General features: G+C 38.4%; 1 protein-coding gene across 1 annotated transcript in view; it reads right to left on the bottom strand.

Annotated features, from left to right (window-relative positions):
* Positions 1 to 25,894, bottom strand: part of LOC124777773 (cytoplasmic dynein 2 heavy chain 1) — an 829,086-nt gene that overhangs the window by 702,660 nt on the left and 100,532 nt on the right. The window contains exons 6-8 of the mRNA XM_047253283.1: positions 11,281 to 11,421; positions 6,435 to 6,683; positions 5,651 to 5,878 (exon numbers count right to left, since the gene is read on the bottom strand). Of these exons, the coding sequence (XP_047109239.1) occupies positions 5,651 to 5,878; positions 6,435 to 6,683; positions 11,281 to 11,421 (618 nt within the window). The remainder of the gene's footprint in view (positions 1 to 5,650; positions 5,879 to 6,434; positions 6,684 to 11,280; positions 11,422 to 25,894) is intronic.

Here is a 25,894-nt window from a genome sequence, read left to right as displayed (position 1 = left end):
TGAAACATTCAGGCAGGTCAGGAGCATGTAGAGGAACTCTGGGTGTAGTCTAATAGAATAGTTGACCACACACTGGGTAGATATGTAGCCAGTAGAACAGTTCATAATGGGAGAGAACCTTCATGGTATACAGACACTGTGAAGAAACTTCTACAGAAACAGAGATTACTGCAGAATAGGTGTGAAACAATGTGTAGGACTGTAGATAGAGAGATACCGAATGAAACACATTTGGCTGTGAAGAGAGCAAAGAGTGGTGTCTTCAATGACTACCATGGCAGAATATTGTCAAATGACATGTCACAAAATCTAAAGAAAAGCTGGTTGTATGCAAAGGCTGTTGCGGCACCAAAGTTAGTGTTCAGTCCCTAATGAATGAGATAGGAACTGAAATTGAAGGTAGCAAACCAAAAACTGAAATGCTTAACTCTGTTTCCAAATGTTCCTTTACAAAGGTAAATCCAGGAGAATTGCCCCACTTTAATCCTCATATTACTGAATGAAATAAGTATTAGTGTCAGTGGTGCTGAGAAACAGCTGAAATTGTTAAAACTGAACAAAGCTCCAGGTCCTGATGAATCCCTGTCAGATTCAATACTGAATTTGTGGCTGAGTTAGCCTCTCTTCTTACTACAATCTATTGTAGATCCCTCGAAGAAAAAATTGTGCCCAGTTCCTGGGAAAAGGCACAGGTCATCCCATCTACAAGAAGGGTAGTAGAAGTGATCCACAAAACTACTGTCCAATATCCTTTACACTGATTCATTGTAGAATCTTATTCTTAGCTCAAACTTCATGAGGTATCTTGGACAGAAAGACCTCCTCAATGCTAACCAGCAATGGTTTTCCAAAACATAGATCAGATGAAGCTGAATGCTCACTTTTCTCACCCAAGTTGCACGTTTCTCCCATATTGAATGCTTTGGATCAAGGCAACCAGGTATATGCAGTGTTTATTGATTTCGGAAAAGCACTTAGTATTGCACCTACACTTATTGTCAAAAGTACAATCATATAGGGAATCAAGTGAAAATTGTAACTGGATTGAGGACTTTTTGGTAGCAAGGACACATCATGTTATCTTGGATGGAGAGTCATTGTCAGATGTAGAAGTAACTTCAGGTGTGCCCTAGGGAAGTGTGTTGGGCCCCTTGCTGTTCATATTGTACGAGGGTAATCCCAAAAGTAAGGTCTCCTATTTTTTTATATGTACATAGACCTGTTTATTTCTACAATGGTTTATATCAGTTTACAGCTTGAACATTTAGTTATTTTTTGACATTATCACCATTTCTGTCGATGAATTTTTGTAGACACTGTAACAGTTTTTGTATGCCCATGTCATACCAGCTTGCCGCCATGCTGTTCAGAAGGTTATGAAACTCTTCTTTCACCTGTTCTTTTATTTTCTCAGCTGAATTTTGCTCTGAACCAAAGAAAGCTACGAGATGAAACAAGTTATAATGTGGAATGGCAAGTTGGAACTCATGTTGAAGGCACTAATCCTCTTCCAATTCACACTGACTATTTTCCTAATACACCTTCTCTCTGCAATCCTAAGATGGGCCTTTCTTTTTTGCATTTCCACAGGATCTACACAGATAATAACTCTGCTGGATCCTACTTGGAGAATAAAATTACGGGTTTTGTGTAAATTTTCCACTACAAGATATTCACAATGTATCTTGACATTGTCATCAATTCCAGCCTTACAATTCAGGATCCAGTTAGTTAAGCAAAGATCTCCATTCTTTGAGATTCACAACATTCCACATCACATTTCATAATGGTCACAAAAGGGTGTCCAAAGCTTATGGCGTCAAAGGACTGACAGTGTTGATTAGTAAATAGTTTGGCCCCTGGGTGCACTAAACTTATACTGAGCTATTTCTAGCCAAGACCCTTGGTAAACACTGAATCCTTTGAAACTTCCTTGCAGATTAAAACTGTGTACCAGACCACAACTCAAAGTCGGGATATTTGACTTTCATGGGCAAGTGCTCTACCGACTGACCTACTCAAACATGACTCATGACCCAACATTATAACTTTAATTCTGCCAGTACCTCGACTCCTATTTTCCAAACTTCACAGAAGCCCTCCTGCAAAACTTGCAATACAAACACTCCTGGAAGAAAGGATAGTGTGAAGAAATGGCTTAGCCACAGCCTGTGGGATGTTTCCAGAATGAAATGTTCACTCTGCAGTGGTGAGAGCACCAATATAAACTTCCTGGCAGATTGTACTGTTTCGGAGGTAGGAGACGAGACACTAGTGGAAGTTGAAAAGATGGAATCGTGAGTTGTGATTAGTGCACACAGTTTAAATCTGCCATGAAGTTTCATATCAGTGCACATTCCATACCAGAGTGAAAATTTCATTCTGGAAACTCCCCCAGGCTTTGGGTAAGCCCTATCTCCACAATGTCCTATCTCCACAACATCCTTTCTTCCTGGAGTGTTTGTCTTACAGTTTTCTCAGGAGAGCTTTTCTGAAGTTCGGAAGGTAGGAGATGAGGCCCTGGCAGAAGCAAAGTTGTGAGCAGGAGTTGTATGTCATGCCTGGGTAGCTCAGCTGATAGACACTTCACTTCAAAAGGCTAAGGTCCTGAGTGAGGCTCAGTCTGACAAACAGTGTTAATCTTCCATGAAGATTCATATCAGCGCATACGCTGCTGCCGAGTGAAAATTTCATTATTGAAATTCTTTATCTGGCCTGAGCTTCCAGAGTTGGTGATCGTGTGTGCCTGAGGTGTGCTTGCTTGTGTGAATAAATGGTGTGCATTTCTCTTCTGTAGATGAAGGCTGTGGCCAAAAGCTCTGTGTAAGTGTCTTTTAACTGTGCCTGTCTGCAACTTAAAATGTCTTCTTTATGGTAAGTAGCAATCTGTCTTTTCCTACATTATTAAACAATGGAAAATCCAGGATGGAATGTAACAATATTATGAAAAGTAAATATTTTCGTAATATTTTTCCTACATTATTGATATTCATATCTGGAGTTTCCATTGTTTAATTTCAGTTATTAATAATATTATGAAAAGGATAGATTGCTGCTCATAATATAGCGCAGATGGTGAGTCATAGATAGGCACAACAAAAAGGCTGTCAAACATATTAGCCATGTTCTTCCAAATTAGAAAACACACATACTAACACAACTCACATGTGACCATTGTCTCTGGCTGCTGGGGCCAGACTTTCAATTATTACTTTGTCAGAGTGATAGCAAACACTGCACCTACTAAGAATCATCCAAATAAAAATGCATTAGATTTATTTCAGTAGACACTGTTTACATTGTCAATGAACATAAGATTGAAACACAAAACCCTTATCCTTCTCATCCGATCTTGTAAGACTCCCTGACCAGGGTTCTGGGTGACTTTTCAGTAACTCTCCCCATTTCCATAATTTTTATGTTTTTTTCCCTACTGCTGTTGCTTGGTGAGTAAACTTTCATCCATCCAATTATATTACATTTTCAAAACACTTGAGAGTTAAACTTTCATCCATCCAAATATATTATATTTTCAAAACACTTAAGAGTTTACCAAATGCATTATGTCTATAAATGTGCTGCTCTGATAGGAGATCCTTGAGCCATCTTTGTAATCACTCACTAACAAAGGATATTTCTTGCCAGACTTAAACATACAGTAGCAACTGCAATCTATAAAACTGAAGAAAAGTAAATAACTTTAAAATATGAATCAGTTTAATATAGAATACTGATTTATATTTTTACAGCGTAACTAGTTAAGCATCTCTTAGTTTGGATTTTGTACTGAATTCTCATGGACAGAGAGTGATATATGATCTCATAAGAGGAGCCCTGACAGACCCAAACAATAGAAACTATTCTGTTGACACATTCTATTACTATTTTATTCATGAGCATAATTTTCAATAACTGTAGTATTATTTTTCAAAAAATGTAAAATCCAGGGTGGAATGTAACAATACCAGAGAACCAGAGAAGGAAAGTTGCTACTCACCATATAGCGGAGATGTTGAGTGGCGATAGGCACAACAAAAGATTCACACAATTATAGCTTTTGGTCAGTGTCAGCAGTAGACTCACATACACACACGTGCACACACACTCACTCACACTGAAACCACACTCAGTTCTCTGAGACTGCAGACGTGTGTGCAAGTTGCGTTTGCATGAGTGTGTGTGTGTGCGCGCGCATGTGTGTATGTGTGTCTACTGCTGATGAAGGACTTAATGGTCAAAAGCTATAATTGTGTGAATCTTTTTGTTGTGCCTATCGCCACTCAGCATCTCCGCTATATGGTGAGTAGCAACTTTCTTTCTCTGGTATTGTAGTATTATTTTTTCAGGGTAAATTTCAACCATCATCTGCAAATAATTTGTTGAAACTGGTAAAGCATAATAAAATTTATTTGCAAATGATGATTGACATTTATCCTAAAAAAATATTCCATTACCTTTACAAGCTTTCAGTTGTGTGGACCATAGCACTCTACATGGGAAAAGTAAAATATTTTGTTATGAATGTCATCCTTCTTGTGTGGATGGACATTCATAACAAAAACTAGAGGGCTGTATTAACTAACTCATCCATAGGATTAATATTAAACTCTTAATGATGGGACATTAAATTTAGAGGATCACAATACTCAGGGTCAAGCTCACCACTTTCCTAGTGTACATAAATCACCTTCCAAAGGCTTTAAAGGACTGTTAAAAGATATTGATAATTTCTGGTGAGACACAGATACTAAACATCAGCCCAAACTCAACTACAACAGACACAGCTCAAATGATAGCTGAACTTGCATACAACTGGACTACAAAAAACAGTTTAAGTCTTAATATCACAAAGCTTCATAGTCTTCAATTTCAAAAAGACACAGATGGCTTTCTGATGGCAAAAAATAGACATTTATCAACATACACTAAATTAAACTAAAAGACAATTCATTGAACAAGTAGGCTCAGCACATCTTAAACTTATAAGTAACTCTTCCTGTGTTAACTTGCTCATGACATCAAACTCTGTTGTTGCGACAGCAAGAATTAGCCTCGTGATCACGTAAAAATATTATTAGATCAATTTTCCAACTATCATTGTGACTAAAAGTCTCAGGCAAAATTAATTCTGGTTACATATTTTGTTGTTCAAGTTAAGATTTTGCAGTAAATATCAGATGTTGGTATTTTATAGATAGCTGAGTTTGGAAAACTAGTAATGTGAGTATGTATCTCTTATGTGACCCTGAGAATTAGTTGCTACAGTTCACATAACAGGCTGCTACAATTCTGATAAGAAACAAGTGTTTTAAAATGTGCACTGTTGGTTAAGTTAATTTTGAAGACAGTGAGCAGTATCTATTATTTAGTGTAAATTTAACTTAATCCACCTATTGCCTTCTGCTGCATACTGAATCTCTAATATAAGGATTGCATTTATTAACTTTTAATTTATAGGTGAAAATTCATATTTGCCATGCTAAGCATAGAAATGTATTAAATGTTGTTTTGTAACAGTGTAGACACTCGAACATTAATTCTACATATTGAAAAATCACTGAACGGAAAATATGAATGTCTATTAACAAATAAATATCCAGCAGCTCTGTGCCAATATTCAATCTGTCTTCATTTCTAATATTACTCTGACCTTGTTTTCCATGTGTCGAAGCCAGCATATGTTGGCAACAATAGATGGCATATCCAATGCCTCCCCAATTCTTTCATATCCACTGTGGTTTCTAGAAGAAAAATCTGCACTCGTTGCAGCAATGTATTCTTTTAATGCAGCAAGAAAAGCCTCTCTTTCTGGTGTAAGAATATGAGATACATCAGGTTGCTGAATAAGCTCTCGACAGCGTACAAATTCTTGCAAAAGCTGTACAAAAAGAACCAATTAATGATCAATGTGGAGATAAATCCTACAACAATTAAGCCAAGTAAACAGTATATGTAGCCCCACTACACACTAACTGCTCAAACATGAACAGACTTAAGACTGATAGATACACAAATAAAATTTGAGTCTCTAGCACTTATATTTTTAAGAGAAGGACACTTGATAGAAGGAAATGGCCAATGGAAAACTGTAGGAGATAATGGAATGTCGTGAAAATATTGGAGGGCACAAAAATACAAGGGCATATGGTTTTTTGCAGCAATACTCTAGGTAAAATTTTCTTGGTTATCTTTTTATGTTCAGTTCTAAGTGATTTAAGTGTTTCTTTTCTAATCAGTCACTATTTTATACGTTTGTCAGTCTCCACTTCCTCTTTGGCTGTCAATGAAGAATCATTAGTTCTGTTCCAGTTGCTACTTATTTGTATTTTTGCCAGCCTACCCAGAACCACAACATTGTCCAGCTGTAACATTATAGTCCACATTTAATATGGTTTCTACATGGAATTACTTTTTATTACAGGAACAAAATTTACCTCTAAGACATTGTTACCAGCTCTACTAATTTGGTTACGCAGCTTTCCAGCAACACGTTCTCCAACTGGTTTTAAAATACGATGATACTGTGCAACAGCAGTCTGCCACAAAGGATCAGTGTAAGGATTGCACTGTAACACATTCAGCTCACAGAAGATATTGAATGGACCACCAGGAAGAAGTTCTTGAAGCTCCTCTGCTGACAAAAGACGACTTAACTGCCGGTGCAGCTTTCTGATATGTAGGATCTAAATGACAAGAAGAAAGCATGAACATGTATTCTCAGATACATATGATTATTAAACCACAGCTTTGTGATTTGTGATAACACTATAATCAAAAAATTAAATGTATCTGCAGAGGTAGATACCAACATACAAACAATACTAAGATTTTAACAAAATTTAAGAGATGAGTTATGAGATACTTTATGATAAGAAAATTGACATTACATAAAACTAGCACAGTACACCAAACAGAGCCAATTATCTATTAAGCATAATATACAGGATAATATTCACTCCACTCCACAGCTGACTGAGTGATGCAAAACCCAGTTTCCATGGTTACATCGAAAATAAAATAATTCCAGTTGCCAAGTTATTTTTATTTAAATATGACTCATTTTGCCACGGATAGTCATCATTAGATTATGTAAAACTGTCACCTTAAGCTCACTGTGCTGACTGTCAAAGCTCTATGTGTATGAGGTCTATTCAAAAAATAATTTCGCACCAATGGTGTATTGAAGCAAAATGTGGTTGGCATCCATCCAGATGCCTTTGTTTAATGTGTAACTGATGGAAGTTCCATTGTTGTTTGTCAGTTAGTTATTGTCCAGTGCCGTACTGAGTAGAACATTGTGTCGCACAGTTTGCGAATTTCGAGATGACATACGAGCAACATGTCTGTATTAAATTTTGCATTAACTCAAGAAAACTTTTACAGAGACACACTAAATGATGTGGAAAGCCTATGGCGATGAGCGCTTAAGCTATACTCGCTGTTACAAATGGTTCACACAGTTTCAAAATGGCCAGGTGGGAGTTAAAGATGACCATCATTCAGGATGCTCTTTGACGTCCACCAACGGTGCTCATGTCAGAAACATCAACAAAATTATGTATGCCAGTTGAAATCTGACCATGCTAAAGGTTACAGAAGAATTAACATTTCAGTTGAATCATATCATGAAAACCTGACACAGCATCTTGGAATGCATTGTGTTGCCACCAAGTTCATCCCATGGTTCACAGCTCAAGACCAGAAAGACCTTTGCCTCACAATCATCTGTGATGAGCTTTTGAATTGTATAAATGTGTTATAACGTCAAGTTGAACACATATATTTCAAAAACGACACAACACATGCAAGTCAGAGAGCAAGTAGACAAAGTGAGACATGTGTACACGGTAACATTCAAATCAGCACTGAGTCCAAGTCTAGCGGCCGCTGGCTGGCTGGCCGCTTAGGTGGCACAGCTGCTGCATTGCTGGCAGACAGCGCCGCATATAGAGGATGCATGTAACTGCACGGCGGCACTTTGAAAGATCGGCGAGTCACAACAAAATGAGAACAAGATGTTTCTTAAGAGCATCATAAATCGTGATGAGATGTGGGTTGGAGGTTCAATCTTAACAATGGGTCATGAAAGACTCTCCAAGACCTAAAAAAGCTCATCAGGTTAGGTCAAATGTCAAAGCCATGCAGACAGTTTTCTTTTACTTTGAAGGACACACATTCACCCCTGTTCGTACATGACCATTGCACTGTGGACATTTTTTTTTTATTCCCAAAGCTGAAAACCAGCTTGAAAGGACCAAGACTTGCAACAATAGACGGCATAAATGAATATTCGTAGATGTCACATCACACGATCCAGCAAAAGGTGTACCAAGACTGCTTCCAGAAGTGAAAATGGCATTGGGAGTGGTGAATCAATTGTGAGGAGACCATGTACAATAAGCAAAAGGTAAGCATAGAAAAAATTTTGTGGACAATGTTCTCGAATTTTTTGAACAGACCTCATTTGTGGTTGTCATAGAGCTTTGGTAGCTGGTGCAATGCACTTCATTTGAGAGTTTTATATAATCTGATGATGCCTGACTGCAGCAAAATGTGTTATGTTTAAATAAAAATAACTTTTTTGCAGCTGCCACTGTTTTATTTTCAATACAATATACAGGATGTTTGCATGATGAAAGAGTGCTGTCTGGCTGGGCATGCAGGGACTAGGCTGCCAACAAGCGTAGCATTGGAAGGTTGTGGGGCAGGGAGGGGGGAAATGGGGAGTAAAAATGGAAAGGCTCAGGGAAGCAGAAACACATTTGGTTTCATTGGCAGAGGATAGCACACAAAGAGGGTGAGGGGATGAAAAGAGGGAGGAGGTGATAGGACAGAATGGGTGGAAACTATTGGGTGGAGGGTGTGGGGACAGTATATCAGTGTAAGCTGAGGCCAGGTTAATTTCAGGAATGGAAAATGTGTTGTAAGGATAGCTTCTATGTGCAAATTTCAGGCAACTGGTGGTGGAGGGGAGGATCCGAATAGCTCAGGTAGTGAAACAATCATTGAAATCAAGCATGTTACATTCAGCTGCATGTTTTGCCACACGGTCGTCTAATTTGCTCTTAGTCTCAGTTTAGTGATGGCCTTTCATCTTGGTAGGCAGCTGGTTGGTAGTCACATCAATAATAAAAGCTGTGCAATGATTGCAGCAGAGCTGGTATATGACATGTCTGCTTTCACAGGTGGCCCAACTTCTGATGGGATACGATAGGCCTGTGACAGCACTGTGACAGGAAGTGCTGGGTGGGTGGATTGGGCAGGTCTTTCTCCTGGGCCTTCCATAGAGATATGATTCCTGCAGCAAGGGATTGGAACTGAGAATTCCATATACATGAACTAGGATGTTTTGGAGGTTGGGTGGGTGGTGGAGCTTTACTTCGGGAAGGGTAGGAAGGATCTTGGATAGGATGACCTTCACTTCAAGGCATGATGATAAGTAATCAAAGCCCTGGAGAAGGATGCAGTTGATTTGTTCCAGTTGCAGTTGTATTGGGTGATGAAGTAATGGTATTGTTGTTTGATAATGTTATACATTTATTTATAATGTAGGTAGCTAAAAGTGTAGGCAAAAATCATGAAAGGTGAGAACAGGAAACTGTACTAATGCAATGCATATGGTGAGATGTGTGCCTTCATGTAAAAATTTGTAGAAATGCAGTCTGTGATTGTAAGACATGTGTAGTGTAGTTGATCATTCCTAGTGAAATGTCATTACACCACGTATCAAAACAGCAACCATGATTTTTGTGTGGCAAAAATCAAATCAAAGGGAAGCTTACTGATCGTATCGGCCAGCTACCTATGTAGATGAAATCAATTGCAAACTGTGTTTCTATGACTCGTTAGGTGGTTAAGGAAAAGAGGGTACCATAACGTAATGACCGGGGAGGACAACAAACTGTCCAGACTCCTTACCTGGAACAAGCAATGCCTTCTCACACACACCTGAGCAGTCTTCAATCAACACTCAGTCAGTTGCACAGTTGCATATGAATTGGGTATTGTACAGAGTACTGTGACGAATGTAATTTTGGAATAGCAGCTGTACGTCTACTATTGGCAGGAAGTGTTGAACATGTGGACGCTGCAGTGCCGAATGCTCAATCCTAAAATTTTTGTATATGTGCTTTACTCATATGAAGTCTGCTTCATTAGGAATGTAATCCTATCAATTGTTGCAATAGTCATGTATGAGCTGTTGACACAGTTAAACATAATCACACATTTCCAGTGATATCATGGGCAAACATAGTCACAATTAGTAGAACACAGCCATAATCAACAGGCCGTATCAGCTTCCCCTACCACACCCTTACTTTTTCCCATCAGTTTTCCTGAGATATATTTACCCCCCCCCCCCCCCCCTTCCCAAATTGCTGAAAGAATTCCTCTTGATCTCCATGCAGGTATATATTGTTAACAGTGCACATTGGACATCTTTCTTATGAACATATGTGTCATAATTTTCCAAAAAGGTGGATAAGAAGATGAAGTCCTCTTTTGTGACCAGCTTGTTCCCTTGAAGTATGTATGAGACACCTGTGTCGACAGAAGAGAACTTCCTGGTGAGAACTCTCATTGCCTGTGATGTTTCTCAAACAATATTAGCGTAGAGCAAATCGGTACGACAGTACTTTGTGCAACTGTTTCATGCTTGTACTGAAACTGGGGCACCACTTTCAACATATTTGGTGAAAATGGCACCTTGCAGAAACTCCACAGTTAAATTAGTTATTTTATTTATATGTGTCTACTTGGATCTTTAACACAGTCAGCATATCAAATATAAGTACGAGGTTTTCTCATTTTTGTTTATAACTTTTAACTTAGCTACTTCTTGATTAGAGTTCCCTATCTCAAATTAATACATTTGTCCTTCTACACCACCTCCGAAAGTTTGTATCATCATAAAGAAAACACCCTGCAATTGTGTTACAGAATAAGGGACTATTATTCCAGTAAAGAGTACTTCTTCAACGGCAGACAACATTCCTTACAAATGTGCACAAACAGATTGGTAACTCATACACACACTCTTTCACTATTAACCAGTAAGTGTCACTGATATTTGCCTTTCTTCTGCTAGATTTTCTCTCATGTTTCAGTACAGGCTGGTGTTAAAGTTATACAAAGTTTCTGGATACTGTAGGTGAAGACCAGTTTTCCATGACACAATCGGCAATTTTTCAACACACACATACATACATATATATCATCAATCAAATTCTTTAAAATAGCAAACTTTAAACTACTAGCAAATTTATTTTCATTTGTTACCTCCTCCAGTCGGGATGCAAGATTCATAACATGAGTTGGCAGATAAGGCTTGCCGTGCCAAGGATGTGGAGAGTAATTGGCCCAGAAGAGAGATGTGAGGCGCTCACAGGAGTTGATCCAGTTTCTGCAGATGGATAATGCCTTGAAATTTAGAAAAAAAGTATGAACCTACAAATGATTTGTTTCTTTTACTGTTTTACATGTGTATTCACCCATAAATTAACAACAAAACGTTCATATCCACATAGACCAGGTGATTATAATTAAGTGCAGCTACTGATGGATGTTCAGTGTGAGCTGTAATTACTGTATGGCAGTGAAACTTGACAAACATCCTAATGCAGAACCAATTAATGCGGGAAAAAAAGTAGTTCCAATTTTGGCCACCAGGTGCCAATCTGGCATTGTACAGCATCGCGTCAGATGTCTCCAGTACTCATACTGAACAAATTGTGTAAGTGACAATTAATAATAAAATCAACATTATGGCTTTCACACTTGTATGACCTTTTCTGCCCACATCCCATTCCTAATCCATTGTGTATGGGAACATTTCTATACATCTTTCTTGCATTCACAGCACCGGATATGCATCTGGTGCTCAAAAATGGAACTAATTTTTTTTCCCAACATAAATTGGTTCCGCATTAATGCATTAGAATATCTACCAAGTTTCGTTGCCTTATGATAATTAAAGCCCACTCTGGACCTCTCTGAGTATCTGCACTTTAATTATAACCACCGAGTTGTACTCCAGTTATTCTTATTATTTCTCATATCATCCGATAACACAAACTGGCAATAGAGTACAACCTAAGTGCATTATGGTTTCTCCACCACATGTATTACAGAAAACCTCCAAGTACTGGGCACTGTTGACCAATGGACGGATTTACGCTTTTCTGCACGTGCCCAGTTAACATAATCAATTAAGTCTGTCCTTGTAATTGTCACAGAAAATATTTTTACTCTCAGTTATTTCCTACATTTGTAATACATATGGTGTACTCACATAGGGACTAAAGCTGCTTTCGAAAGTGGATACATTCTGTAGTAATTGCCCTCAGTACTGTACATGCACACCAATAACATTCATAGGTATCACATTATCAATATATTGCATGTATATGGGAGGGCAACAGAATACATACATTAGGAAATTGTACAACATTTATTCAATAAATTTCTCTCTCTAATAATAATCTGTACATTTTCCAAAAGACTGGTTTTTCTCTACCTCTTTTGTCTTTCACCAGCTTTAGCATATATTTACCATCAACTTTCTCTAGAATCAATTTTTATTTATAATGAATTCTTTGTGATTTATTACCAATATATACTTAACAAATCTTCCAAATTTAAATAACATTTGACAGTAAAAATCAATGAAATAATTTATTGGAAATATAATGATAAGCTGTTTTAGAGGAAACCACTAGACAGTCATGAGAAAAAAACTTGAAAACATATGGAGAGAGGCTGGTTGAGCTAAGGACACACATCAAGAGATGACAGATTCAGGTTACACTCCAATGATTGTGATGTGCATTCACAGTGTGTCCGTAATACCCTCAAGAAACTCTCGTAGGGATCACTGCAGGTAGGTGTGGGTTATTTCCACCACTGTTGAGCACTTTCGACTTTTTCGCAGAGAAAAATATTAAATTACACTTCTTCAGAATTTTTTTCAGGTGCACACAATAAATTATAATTTGTCGTCAGACACAAACATCTTTTTGTGTCAGCACTTGTTTGTTCGCATCTTCAGTCCAAAGACTGATTACATGCAGCTCTCCACACTAATTAATCTTGTGGGAACCTCTTCATCTCTGCATAACTACAGTAATATATGTCCATTCGAATCTGCTTACTATAGTAAGCCTTGGTGAATTATGATTTATTAGTCTCATAATGTGCATAATCCTATCTGGAGTTACCATTGTTTGATTAATGTACATAATCCAAATCATTTGAGTTAGGTACAGGAGACATGTCAAAAATTGTAAAATTTCACCATAAACGTAGAACAGCTGATGCTAACCAATAGCATCATACTAATAATACAATTTTATTATACATAGAAACACACAGTAAAAAATCTAACACTTAATCCCCCCTTATCATTTCATCCTCTATGAATTTTCTACTGAATAGTAGAATTTCTCATACAGAATCTGCTGTAGCTTCATATTTAGAATTTCTTGCTTCGTATCAAATATGTTTTTCCTCATTAATTTGTTACGTATTGTTATCCTCATATACTGTGGAGTCCACGTGAATAGTTTCAATTGGTGTTTAGGTAGCAAAAACTTATTTTCATTTCTTGTGTTATATGTGTGGTTAAAATAATCCTCCTCAAATAATTTTGTCTGCTGTGTTGAAAGATTACAATTTCGTATATGTATATTGAGGGAACAGTTGGGATTTGCAGTTTCCAAAATAATGGGTGATAAGATTCTGTTTACTGTGCAGTACACGTGTATCTGATAATTTTATTGTGAAGTTTCAGTATTTGAAATACACTATTCGAATTTCCCCTGAAAATTATACCATACCTAATGACAGATTCAAAACAATTATGATATGCTATTTTTTATGTACTGAATTCAGTAGAATTTGCTATTATCTGCATTGCAAATGCAAAATTGCTTAGTTTATTTAACAGAAAGTCAATACAAGTGTTCCATCTGAATTCTTGTCCACATTTAGTCCAAGGAATTAAATCACGTGAACTTTTTCTGTTAGTTAATTGTTATGTTGTATATAAGTTCCACACAATTTGAACGTTTGGTTTTGAGACGTACCATCAGTTTCAACTGAACCAATTTTCTAGGGTATTCAGTGTGCTTATGATGGAGCTCAGAATTTTTTCTGCATTGTCATCTTCAATTAAAACAAAAGTATCATCTGCAAACAGAACTGATGGGGAATTTATATTTATAAGTAAGTCATTTATGTAAAATAAGAACAGGATTGGCCCCAAAATGGAGCCTTGAGGCTCATTTTGTAAAACAGTACTCCATTTAGCATAAGTCACTGCATTTTAATTGTTTTCTGTTGTTTAAGTAAGGTGTGAGCCAGCTCAGAGCATTGCCCTTAATCCCATATTTGTCTAACTTGTAGATAATAAAGGCATGGTTCAGGGGTCAAATGCTTTTGTTAAGATCACAGAAGATACCTGCAACTTTACTCCTCCGATACAATGATTTGCATACTTTTTCAAGAAAGTTATCCACTGCATTTCCTAGTTGAAACCCAAATTGGATACTTATAAAAATATTTTTTACAATAAATTTTTAAACCAGTTTGCACCTAATGTCTCTAATACTATCAACAGAATTGGAAGAATAGAAATAGGGCATTCGACCCTCTCCTGAACAGAGGTCTGACTTTGGCATACGTCAACACATCAGGAAATCATCACTCTTCAAAAGATTGGTCAAATATTTTAGTTAGAGAAGGTGCTATTATGTCACACATTGCTTTAATCACTTTAGTTGGTATCCCATCCCACCCAGCAGAGTTTTTATTTCTTGATGATAATATAACATGTCCCTCAGAATTTATTGTGACTTTTTAAAAATCAATGAGATACTCAGTTTCTCGGTGGAGTCCAAAGGGATTTATTTTATTTTGATAGTCTTGTACGACAACATCTAACTTTGCCACATTTATGAAGAATTTATTTAAACGCTCTGATATTTAACATGGGTTTACAGTAAGGCTACCATCCTATCATCCTAGATATTTCATTATTACTATCTCTAATGCCAAGTTCTATATCGACAATAGACCAAACTGCCTTTGTCCTACTTTTATGTTGTACAATAAACTTACTGTTTGCCATTTGTTTGGGTGCCTTCATAACTTTTCTTAAATATAGCTTTATAAAGTCTAACATACTCTGTAAAAGTCTGTGTTTTTTATATACAGGTTGGTCCATTGATCGTGAGCGGGCCAAATATCTCACGAAGTAGGCATCAAACAAGAAAACTACAAAGAACGAAACTTGTCTAGCTTGAAGGGCGCTACCATTGGCCTGCTAGATGGCGCTGTCATAGGTCAAACGGATATCAGCTGTGTTTTTTTAAATAGGAACCCCCATTTTTATTACATATTTGTGTAGTACGTAAAGAACTATGAATGTTTTAGTTGGACCACTTTTTTCGCTTTGTGACAGATGGCACTGTAATAGTCACAAACATATGGCTCACAATTTTAGATGAACAGTTGGTAACAGGTAGGTTTTTAAAAGTAAAATACAGAACGTAGGCACGTTTGAACATATTATTTTGATTGTTCCAATGTGATACATGTACCTTTGTGAACTTATCATTTCTGAGAACACATGCTGTTACAGCGTGATTACCTGTAAACACCACATTAATGCAATAAATGCTCAAAATTATGTCCGTCAACCTCAATGCATTTGGCAATACGTGTAATGACATTCCTCTCAACAGCGAGTAGTTCGCCTTCCATAATGTTCGCACATGCACTGACAATGCGCTAATGCATGTTGTCAGGCATTGTCGGTGGATCACGATAGCAAATATCCTTCAACTTTCCCCACAGAAAGAAATCCGGGGACGTCAGATCCGGTGAATGTGCGGGCCATGGTATGGTGCTGCGGCGACCAATCCACCTGTCATGAAATATGCTATTCAATACCGCTTCAACCGCACGCAAGCTATGTGCCAGACATTCATCATGTTGGAAGTACATCGCCATTCTGTCATGCAGTAACACATCTTGTAGTAACATCAGTAGAACATTATGTAGGAAATCAGCATACATTGCACCATTTAGATTGCCATCGATAAAATGGGGGCCAATTATCCTTTCTCCCATAATGCCACACCATACATTAACCCGCCAAAGACGCTAATGTTCCACTTGTCGCAGCTATCGTGGATTTTCCATTGCCCAATAGTGCATTTTATGCCAGTTTACGTTACTGATGTTGGTGAATTGACGCTTCATCGCTAAATACACGCGTGCCAAAAATCTGTCATCGGCCCGTAATTTCTCTTGTGTCCAGTGGCAGGACTGTACACGACGTTCAAAGTCATCGCCATGAAATTCCTGGTGCATAGAAATATGGTATGGGTGCAATAGATATTGATGTAGCATTCTCAACACCGAGGTTTTTGAGATTCACGATTCTCGCGCAATTTGTCTGCTACTGATGTGTGGATTAGCTGCGACAGCAGCTAAAACACCTACTTGGGCATCATCATTTGTTGCAGGTCGTGGTTGACGTTTCACATGTGGCTGAACACTTCCTGTTTCCTTAAATAATGTAACTATCCGGTGAATGGTCCGAACACTTGGATGATGTCGTCCAGGATACCGAGCAGCCTACATAGCACACGCCCATTGGGCATTATGATCACGATAGCCGTACACCAACACGATGTCGACCTTTTCCGCAGTTGGTAAACAGTCCATTTTAACACGGGTAATGTATCACGAAGGAAATACTGTCCGCGCTGGTGGAATGTTATGTGATAGCACATACTTATACGTTTGTGACTATTACAGCGCCATATATCACCAAGCAAAAAAAGTGGTCCAACTAAAACATTCATGTTTCTTTACGTACTACATGAATATGTAATAAAAAATGGGGGTTCCTATTTAAAAAAACGCTGTTGATATCCGTTTGACCTATGGCAGCACCATCTAGCTGGCCAACCATAGCGCCATCTGGTTTCCCCCTTCAAGCTAGATGAGTTTCGTTCTTTGTAGTTTCTTCGGTTGATGCTTATTTCGTGAGATATATGAGAATATCTCTTAGGATGTCCACACACAAACTTGTATCAGTGACCATGAGGCAGTTGTAGCAACAATGATTACCAAGTTACAAAAGGTAACTAACACAAGTAGAAGGAATTATATGTTCAGCACAACTAAAACAAGTAGAAGGATTCCGTATTGTAGAAGGATGTTCAGAAAACTAGATAAAAGGCAGTAATGTCATATCTCAATAAGTAACTTGAAACATTTAGTTCTGGTGAGGAGCATGAAGAAGAACTGAGGCTCATGTTTAGAAGAAAAGTTGATCTTGCCATGCACTTGATAGTTATGTACCTGGAAGTATATGATTAGAAGGACTCGTCAGGGTGTACGCACACTGAAGAGAAACTTCTAAAGAAAAAGAGAGTATTGCATAAAAGATGTAAAGCAAAGCATTGCGCTATAGGTAGTGATATATTGAACTAAATGCATTTGGCTATCAACATGTCAATGTCTGAAGCCTGATTACCGTATCAGAATATTATCGAAAAAACTTTCACAAAACCTTAAGAAATCATGGCAATATGTAAAGGACATTAGTGGAACCAAAGCCAGTGTCCATACAATCATGGATGACATAGGGACTGAAATTGATAGAAGCAAAACAAAAGTATAAATGCTAAATTCCATTTTCAAATGTTCTTATACAAATGAAAATCTAAGTGTATTGCCCCGCCTTAATTCTCGCAGCTGCAAAGATGAGTAATATAAATTTTACTGTCAGGAGTGTTGAGAAAAAGCTGAAATATCTAATATTGAACAAAGCTCCCAGAAATTCTTGGCTCTTTAGAAGGAACCAATACTACAATCAAATGTATGGCCAGCATACCTTACGTAGGCAACATTTCTCAAATTCTCCACAAACAACAAATTACAACAGAAATTATCCCACACCTTAAACAATAAGAAGATAAATTCTCAGCCTCAAGAATATACCAGCTGATCAAAAAGTCTGTATAAATTTGAAAACTTAATAAACCACAGAATAATGTAGATAGAGAGGTAAAAATTGACACACATGCTTGGAATGACATTGGGCTTTATTAGAACAAAAAAAAAACAAAAACAAAGTTCACAAAATGTCCAACAGATGGCGCTGGACAGCAAAACGTCAGTGACTGCGCATGACAATCATGTATAAAAGGAGCTGTAATGAGAGAGAGAATCAGATGCACCAGCAGTCACAGCATGTTGGCATTACCTGAAAAGGTGCTTTTGGTGAAGCTGTATTATCAGAATGGGGAATTTGCTAGTTCAGCATTACGATCCTATCACCACAGGAAGGGCATTTTATCAGGTAAAGGTCTGTTGACAAATGTAGCTGTGGCGAGAATGATTTCGAAGTTCGAAGCCACTGGTTGTTTAGACGATAGACCCCGTAGTGGCGACCGAGCACAAGGCGTAATGCTCCTGAGACAGTTCAGGAAGAAATAGAGACTGTAGCGGGTTCGTCTATGCACGGGGAAGTCAGCACTCATGCAGTCGCACATTGCTCCGGCATTCCATACACTACTGTTTGGTTGGCACTTAGGCATACCCTCCAATGCTATCCGTACAAAATCCGTCAGTACCATGAACTGTTACCTGGCAATTTAGTGAAGCGGAGGGAATTTGCGGTGTGGGCATTTCAAAACATGGCGGAAGATGACGATTGACGAAGCTCATTTCACGCTCCGAGGGTCTGTCAACACCCACAACTGTAGAATTTGGGCTACCGAAAATCCTAGAATTGTCGTGGAAACTCCATTGCACAACGAGAAAGTCACAGTATGATTTGGATTTACCACATCTACCGTTATCAGGCCTTTTTTCTTCAAGGAAATGTGTGGTTCTGGTTTTGTAATTGCTACCGTGATGGGTAAGAGGTACGCTGATATGTTACAGAATCGCATCATCCCCAGCCTGGCTGATAAACACCTGCTGGAACGTATGATGTTTATGCAGGATGGCGCTCCACCCCATATTGCTAGACGCGTGAAAGATCTCTTGCACGCGTTGTTTGGTGATGATCGTGTGCTCAGCCGCCACTTTCGTCATGCTTGGCCTCCCAGGTCCCCAGACCTCAGTCTGTGCGATTATTGGCTTTGGGGTTACCTGAAGTCGCAAGTGTATCGTGATTGACTGACATCTCTAGGGATGCTGAAAGACAACATTCGATGCCAATGCCTCACCATAACTCCAGACATGCTTTACAGTGCTGTTCACAACATTATTCCTCGACTACAGCTATTGTTGAGGAATGATGGTGGACATATTGAGTATTTCCTGTAAAGAACATCATCTTTGCTTCGTCTTACTTTGTTATGCTAATTATTTTTATTCTGATCAGATGAAGCGCCATCTGTCGGACATTTTTTGAACCTTTGTATTTTTTTGGTTCTAATAAAACCCCATGTCATTCCAAGCATGTGTGTCAATTTGTACCTCTCTATCTACATTATTCCGTGATTTATTCAGTTTTCAAATTTATACTGACTTTTTGATCACCCTGTACAAAATCACATGTAAAACTTGCTCAAGTTACTACACAGGACACACCAGCAGAAATTTTCAGATCAGATACACTGAACACCTCAACTATTACACATGTAACTGACAATTTTGTACATACAATGTAATCCACAGAAAGTGTAGCATGTCTAACTGTGTACAAATTCTTTGTGAAACCAATGTGCAGTAATATATTTAGAGGAAGTTTTGAATACAAAAATAAACAGTATACATGATGATTTTTCTGTGTGTGGTACTCTGTGTAATGGAGGAGGCACAACACTTGTAAATAGACACACAAAAATACCATGTCTAACATTAGTGTATAAAAGTATTCCAAGATTCATTTTGTCCAATTTTCCAGTTGTAGTATAACCTCAAAATGATAACTACAATGCAAGAGAGGGAGAAACTCATACATTCAAATGTCACTTCTACTTATGAAAACAAATGAACTTGGAAATGACAATAAACTCTTGAAACACATTATGCTAATCATGAAAAAATAAGTAACTGCTGCATTTGATTCAGTAGAACACCTAAACATGTCATCAAATGCACAATCATATGGTGTATTAAGCAAAATTTGTGACTTGAGTAAGGATTTCTTGGTAGAAGGGCTGCAGCATGTTGTCTAGGATGGGAAGTTATCAACAAATGTATAAAATAAAACTGCAATTTGCAATTCTGTCAAACTTGCAGGAAACATATCCTTAACTCGTTTTGGACATGACATCCATTATCAAGTCTTCACACATGTTCCTGCATCAAGCTGGAGGTTCATAAGATATAGAAGTAACTTCAGATGCTCCCCAGGGAGTGATGTTTGGCCTCTTCATGTTCATGCTGTATGTAAGATCCTTGCACTGATATTAATAGTAACCTCAGACTTTTTGCAGATGATGCTGTTATCAATAATGAAGTATTGTCTGAAAAAAGTTGCACAAATATTCAGTCAAATCTTGAAATGATTTCAAAATGGTGAAAGGAATGGCAACTTGATTTAAATGTTCATAAATGTAAAATTGTGCACTTCACAAAACAAAAAAACCTACTATTCTATGACTGCGCTATGAACAAGTCAAAATTGGAATTGATAAACTCATTCAAATTCCTAGGTGTCTCACGTTGCAGAGATCTGAAATGGATGATCACATAGGCTCAGTCATAGATTAAGCACGTGAAAGTCTATGGTCCATTGGCAGAATACTAAGGAAATGTAATCAGTCTACAAAGGAGACAGGTTGCAAATCAGTCGTGTGACCTAGCCAAGAAACTGCTAAATTTTTGTGTGAGATTTGCACCAAATAGGACTAAGAAGGGAATACTGACGAGGGGTAACATAAATGGCCACGAGTTTCTTTGATCCATGGGTGTGTGTTAGAGATGATACAGAAACTGAATTGGCAGACGCTTGAAGTCAGACACAAACCATCACAAGAAAGCCTACTCACAATGCTTCAAGAAACAGCTTTAAATGGTGATTACAGGAATACACTAGAACCCCCTCCTTCCCACTCCATATACGAATGTAACACAAAGCCCTAACTAGTAAAATTGAAAGTACCTCTGTCATGCACTTCAGAGTGGATAGCAGAGTACAGATGTACATGTGACGCAAGGAAAAGCTGCAGAGCAGAGACATTTAAGAAGGTCTGTAACATATGTCTTAGAAAAAGGTTCTTATCAATATAAAAATCTAAGAATTTAGAAAATTCAGTTTTGTTTATGGATTTATCCTCATGCATTATTTATAATGGTATGGTCAGGCTTTCTGCAATAAGGAAATTCTTGTACTGTGTTTTATTCAGTGACAGTCCATTTGCAGACAATTACTAATTTTCAAAAAAACATTATTTAAATTTTCAAGTGCTGACCATTAATCCATCATGCTTGATTATAATATTTGTACCATCAGCAAAGATAACTATTTCTGCTTCTTAAATATATGATGTTAACACACAAATAATGTTATGGGAACAGCAAACCAAAGACTGCAATTTATTGGCAAAACACACATAAAATGCAACAGTAGTATAAAGAGAATTCCTACACTTACCTGTCCTCTTCTGGAGTACAGTTGTATGGTATGGGATCCGCATCAGACAGGATTGATGAAGGACAACAAAAAAGTTTAAAGAAGGGCAGCTCATTTTGTATTGTTGCAAAATAGGGGAGTGAGACAGTATGATATGCAAAATGGAGTGGCAACCATTAAAACAAAGGTGTTTTCTGCTGTGGCTGGATCTTCTCATGAAATTTCTATCAACAACTTTCTTCTCCAAATGCCAAGATATTTTGTTGGTTTGGTGATAATGATCTTCATAATAAAATAAAGGAATCCAGAACTTGCTGGAAAGTTTTAAGTGTTCATTTTTCCCACGTGTTGTTCAAAAGCCACCAAAGTTAGTTCCAGTCCCTAGGGATTGTGACAGGAACTGAAACTGAGAGTATTAAAGCAAAAGCTGAAATACTTAACTCCATTTTCAAATGTTCCTTTACAAAGGAAAATGCAGGAGAATTGCCCCACTTTAATCCTTGTAGCAGTGACTGAAATTATGTAAGGTGACTGAAATCAGTATTAGTGGTATTGAAAACAACTGAAATTGTTAAAACTGCACGAAGCTCCAAGGCCGAATGGAATCCCTATCAGATTCTGTATTGTATTTGTGACTGAGTTAGCCCCTCTTCTAACTATCTCTTGTAGATCCCCTGAACAAAAAGCCATGCCCCGTAGTTGGCAGAAAGCACAGATAACATCCATCTATGAGAAGTGTGGTAGAAGTACTCCACAAAACAATCATGCAATATCTTTGACATCAATTTGTTGTAGAACCAGGGAACAATTCCTGAGCTCAAACATAATGAGGTATCTGGAACAGGATGACGTTCTCCATGGCAACCAGCACCGACTTCAAAAATATCGATCATGTGAAATCTAAATCACACTTTTCTCACATGACATCCTGAAAGCTTTGGACTAAGGTAATCAGGTAGATGCTGTATTTCTTGATTTCTGAAAAGCATCACACAGACCGTATTGTCAAAAGTTCAGTCATATGGGGTATCAAGTGAAATTTGTAACTGTATCAGGAGTTTTTGGTAGGGAGGACACATCATGTTATCCTGGATGGACATTCGTCATCAGATGTAGAAGTAACTTTGCGTGCCCCCACAGGGAAGTGTGTTGGGACCCTTGCTGTTCATGTTTTATACTAATGACCTTGTGGACAATATTAACAGTAACTTCAGATGTTTTGCAGATAATGCAGTTATCTACAGTACAGTATTGCCTGAAAGAAGCTGTATGAATATTCATTCAAATCTTGATAAGATTTCAAAGTGGTGCAACAATTGGTAACTTGCTTTTAAATTTTCAGGAATGTATAATTATGCACTTTACAAAACGAAAAAACAGAGTATTCCATGACTATAATATCAATGACTCACAGTTGGAATCAGCAAACTCATACAAATACTTTGGTGTAATACTTTGTAGGGATATGAAATAGATTGATCACACAGGCTCTGTTGTGGGTGAAGCAGGTGGTAAACTTCAGTTTATTGGAAGAATACTGGGAAAGTGTAACCAGTTCACAAAGGAGATTGCTTACAGATCACTTATGCGACCATTCGAGAATATTGCTTAAGTGTGCTGGACCTGTACCCAATAGGACTAACGGGGGATATTGAATGTATATAGAGAAGGGCAGCATGAATGGTCACATTTGTTCAACCCAAGGGAAAGTGTTACAGTGATGTTGAAAAAACTGGAGTGGCAGACTCCAGATGTAAACTTTCCCAAGAAAGCCTACTAATAAAGTTTCAAGAACTGGTTTTAAATGATGACTCTAGATAGAGATTTGAGACTGGTTCATTTTTAGGATTGCCGCAAGCTTCCCCAAGTGAAATTCCCTGATATTTCGCTGATTTTCAGACAAGGTTTAGTATTTTTCCTGAAAAAATTTGAGACTGATTGACTGACTAATTGAGAGGGTTTATGAGACCAAACAGCGAAATTATCGGTCCCGCAGTTCCAAAGTTACTCATACAAGAAAGAGCGTCCCCTAAAAGTGGATGGATCCAGTCAGGGGAGTCAAACAATAAAACAAGGAAGTTCAAACACACACAGTGAAAGGCATAAAAGGTTGGACCAAATCTAAAAACTGGATAAAAAGAATGGTCTTTCCACGGGAGAGTGGTCATGGGGTCCCAGACCGAGAAAACGTGAAGAGAGACCCCAACCACAACCACATTGCCTCTGCTCCAGGAGTAAAGCAAAATCTTATATCTGGAATTAACCACTTTCATGGAGGAAACTGAGGACCAGTTCAACCATCTGTGGATTGTCTGCTAATATTAAAATTAAGAAAGACTATATTTAGCACAATACTGTCAGTCTGGCTCCACAACCATATTGTGAGGATGATTCATTACACAGACAGAAACAATGGGTGAGCCTATGACCAATGCGTATACAGCATAAAGCAGTGGACTCCCTCCAAGAGAAGCAGAAGGAAGAGCACCAAAGCATAGTAGTCTCCTTGATTGTGCGGAGTTTATTACTGAGTGCAGTAGCGCACCACATGTCATTCCACTTTTGGGCAAAGAGAGATTTGACATAGATCTGCATATCCACAGCTGGAGTCATGAAAGAGAATGGAGGGTGAGAATCAGCTTATCTTGCCAAACAGTCAGCCAGTTTATTCCCTGATACTCACGTGACTTGGGACTCAGAGAAGGACAACTGAGTAGGCAGCACAGCCAAGGGAGAGAGAAGGTCATACATAGCAGAGACCAAAGGATGACGAGAGTAGCAGGCTGTTCAATGAATCAGTACATATTAAAAGACTGTGGAGGGAGGCCTGGGTAACATAATGGAGGGCCCTGCTAATGGCTAGTAGCTCTGCTGTGAACACACTGTATGATTCCAGCAATAAATGGTGTTCTAAGCCAGTATGAGACGTGAAAGCGTATCCCACTTCATCTATCATCTTAGAACCAGCAGTGTGGAAGATGGTAGCACCCTGTAATGATGGAAAGTACAGGATGCTGGAAGACCATAGGGGCAACAGTGACCTTAGGACCCTGGAATAGGTCAGTCCTAATCCGTGATCTAGGCACCTTCCAAGGTGAGTGTGGGAGAAAATACATGTGGCACATTTCAGTGAACAATGATGGAAATCCTGACAGAGGGAAGTGAGACATATTCCAACTGGCAATCCCACCCATGGGCGATGATCAGGAGGGAGATGCCCCTCACTTGCAAAAAGGACAGAGTACAAGGGAAAGTCAGGGAATCTGCAAATGGCAATTGCATGAGAAACCAGGAGTTGGCTTCATCATATTTGAGAAGGGGGAATCCTTGCTTCTGTGAGGGGTCTGTAAATGGGACTAGTGCAAAAGGCATCAATAAGCAGACCCACCTCAAAATGGTGAACAGGATCTAGTATTTTCAGAGTGGAAGGAGCCTCTGAGCCATAAACCTGACTTCCATAATCTAATCTGGACAAGACCAGAACATGGTAAAGATAGAGAAGGTGTGGATGGATATGTGTGTGTGTGCGAGTGTATACCTGTCCTTTTTTCCCCCTAAGGTAAGTCTTTCCGCTCCCGGGATTGGAATGACTCCTTACCCTCTCCCTTAAAGCCCATATCCTTTTGTCTTTCCTTCTCCTTCCCTCTTTCCTGACGAGGCAACCATTGGTTGCGAAAGCTAGAATTTTGTGTGTATGTTTGTGTTTGTTTGTGTGTCTATCGACCTGCCAGCGCTTTTGTTTGGTAAGTTTCATCATCTTTCTTTTTAGATATTTTTCCCACGTGGAATGTTTCCCTCTATTATATTCATATATATATATATATATTTAAAAATGGGACTGTGCTGTAACATCTAGGAGCTGGTCGCCTAAATAAAGTTCTGGATCAGGGTGTACTACGAATTGACAACAAAAATGCAGAACCCGCGTTTTGGAGGGAGAAAACTGGAAGCCATGGGAGACAGCCCACGCTGAGGTCCGTCGGATGGAACCTCAGAGCCAGCAGTCAACAGATGCTACCAAGTGGGAGCTGCACCAGATGCAAAAATCATCAACATACAATGCTGGGGCAACCTGAGGGCCAACAGAGGTTACCAGCCCATTGATGGCTATGAGTAAGAGTGTGACACTTAATATAGAACCCTTTGGGATACCATTCTCCTGAATCTGAGGGGTGCTAAGTGAAGTGCCGACTGAACCCGGTCAAGCCAGTGGGACAAATGTTCACAATTAAAAATTGGAAGGGGGCCATGAAAGCCCCAGTCATGGGGGGTAACTGAAATGTGGTG

This window comes from Schistocerca piceifrons, chromosome 2 (genome assembly GCF_021461385.2).
Source record: "Schistocerca piceifrons isolate TAMUIC-IGC-003096 chromosome 2, iqSchPice1.1, whole genome shotgun sequence".
NCBI lineage: Eukaryota > Metazoa > Arthropoda > Insecta > Orthoptera > Acrididae > Schistocerca > Schistocerca piceifrons.
The sequence above is the reverse complement of the archived record's forward strand: the minus strand, read 5'-3'. Positions and strand labels throughout refer to the sequence as shown.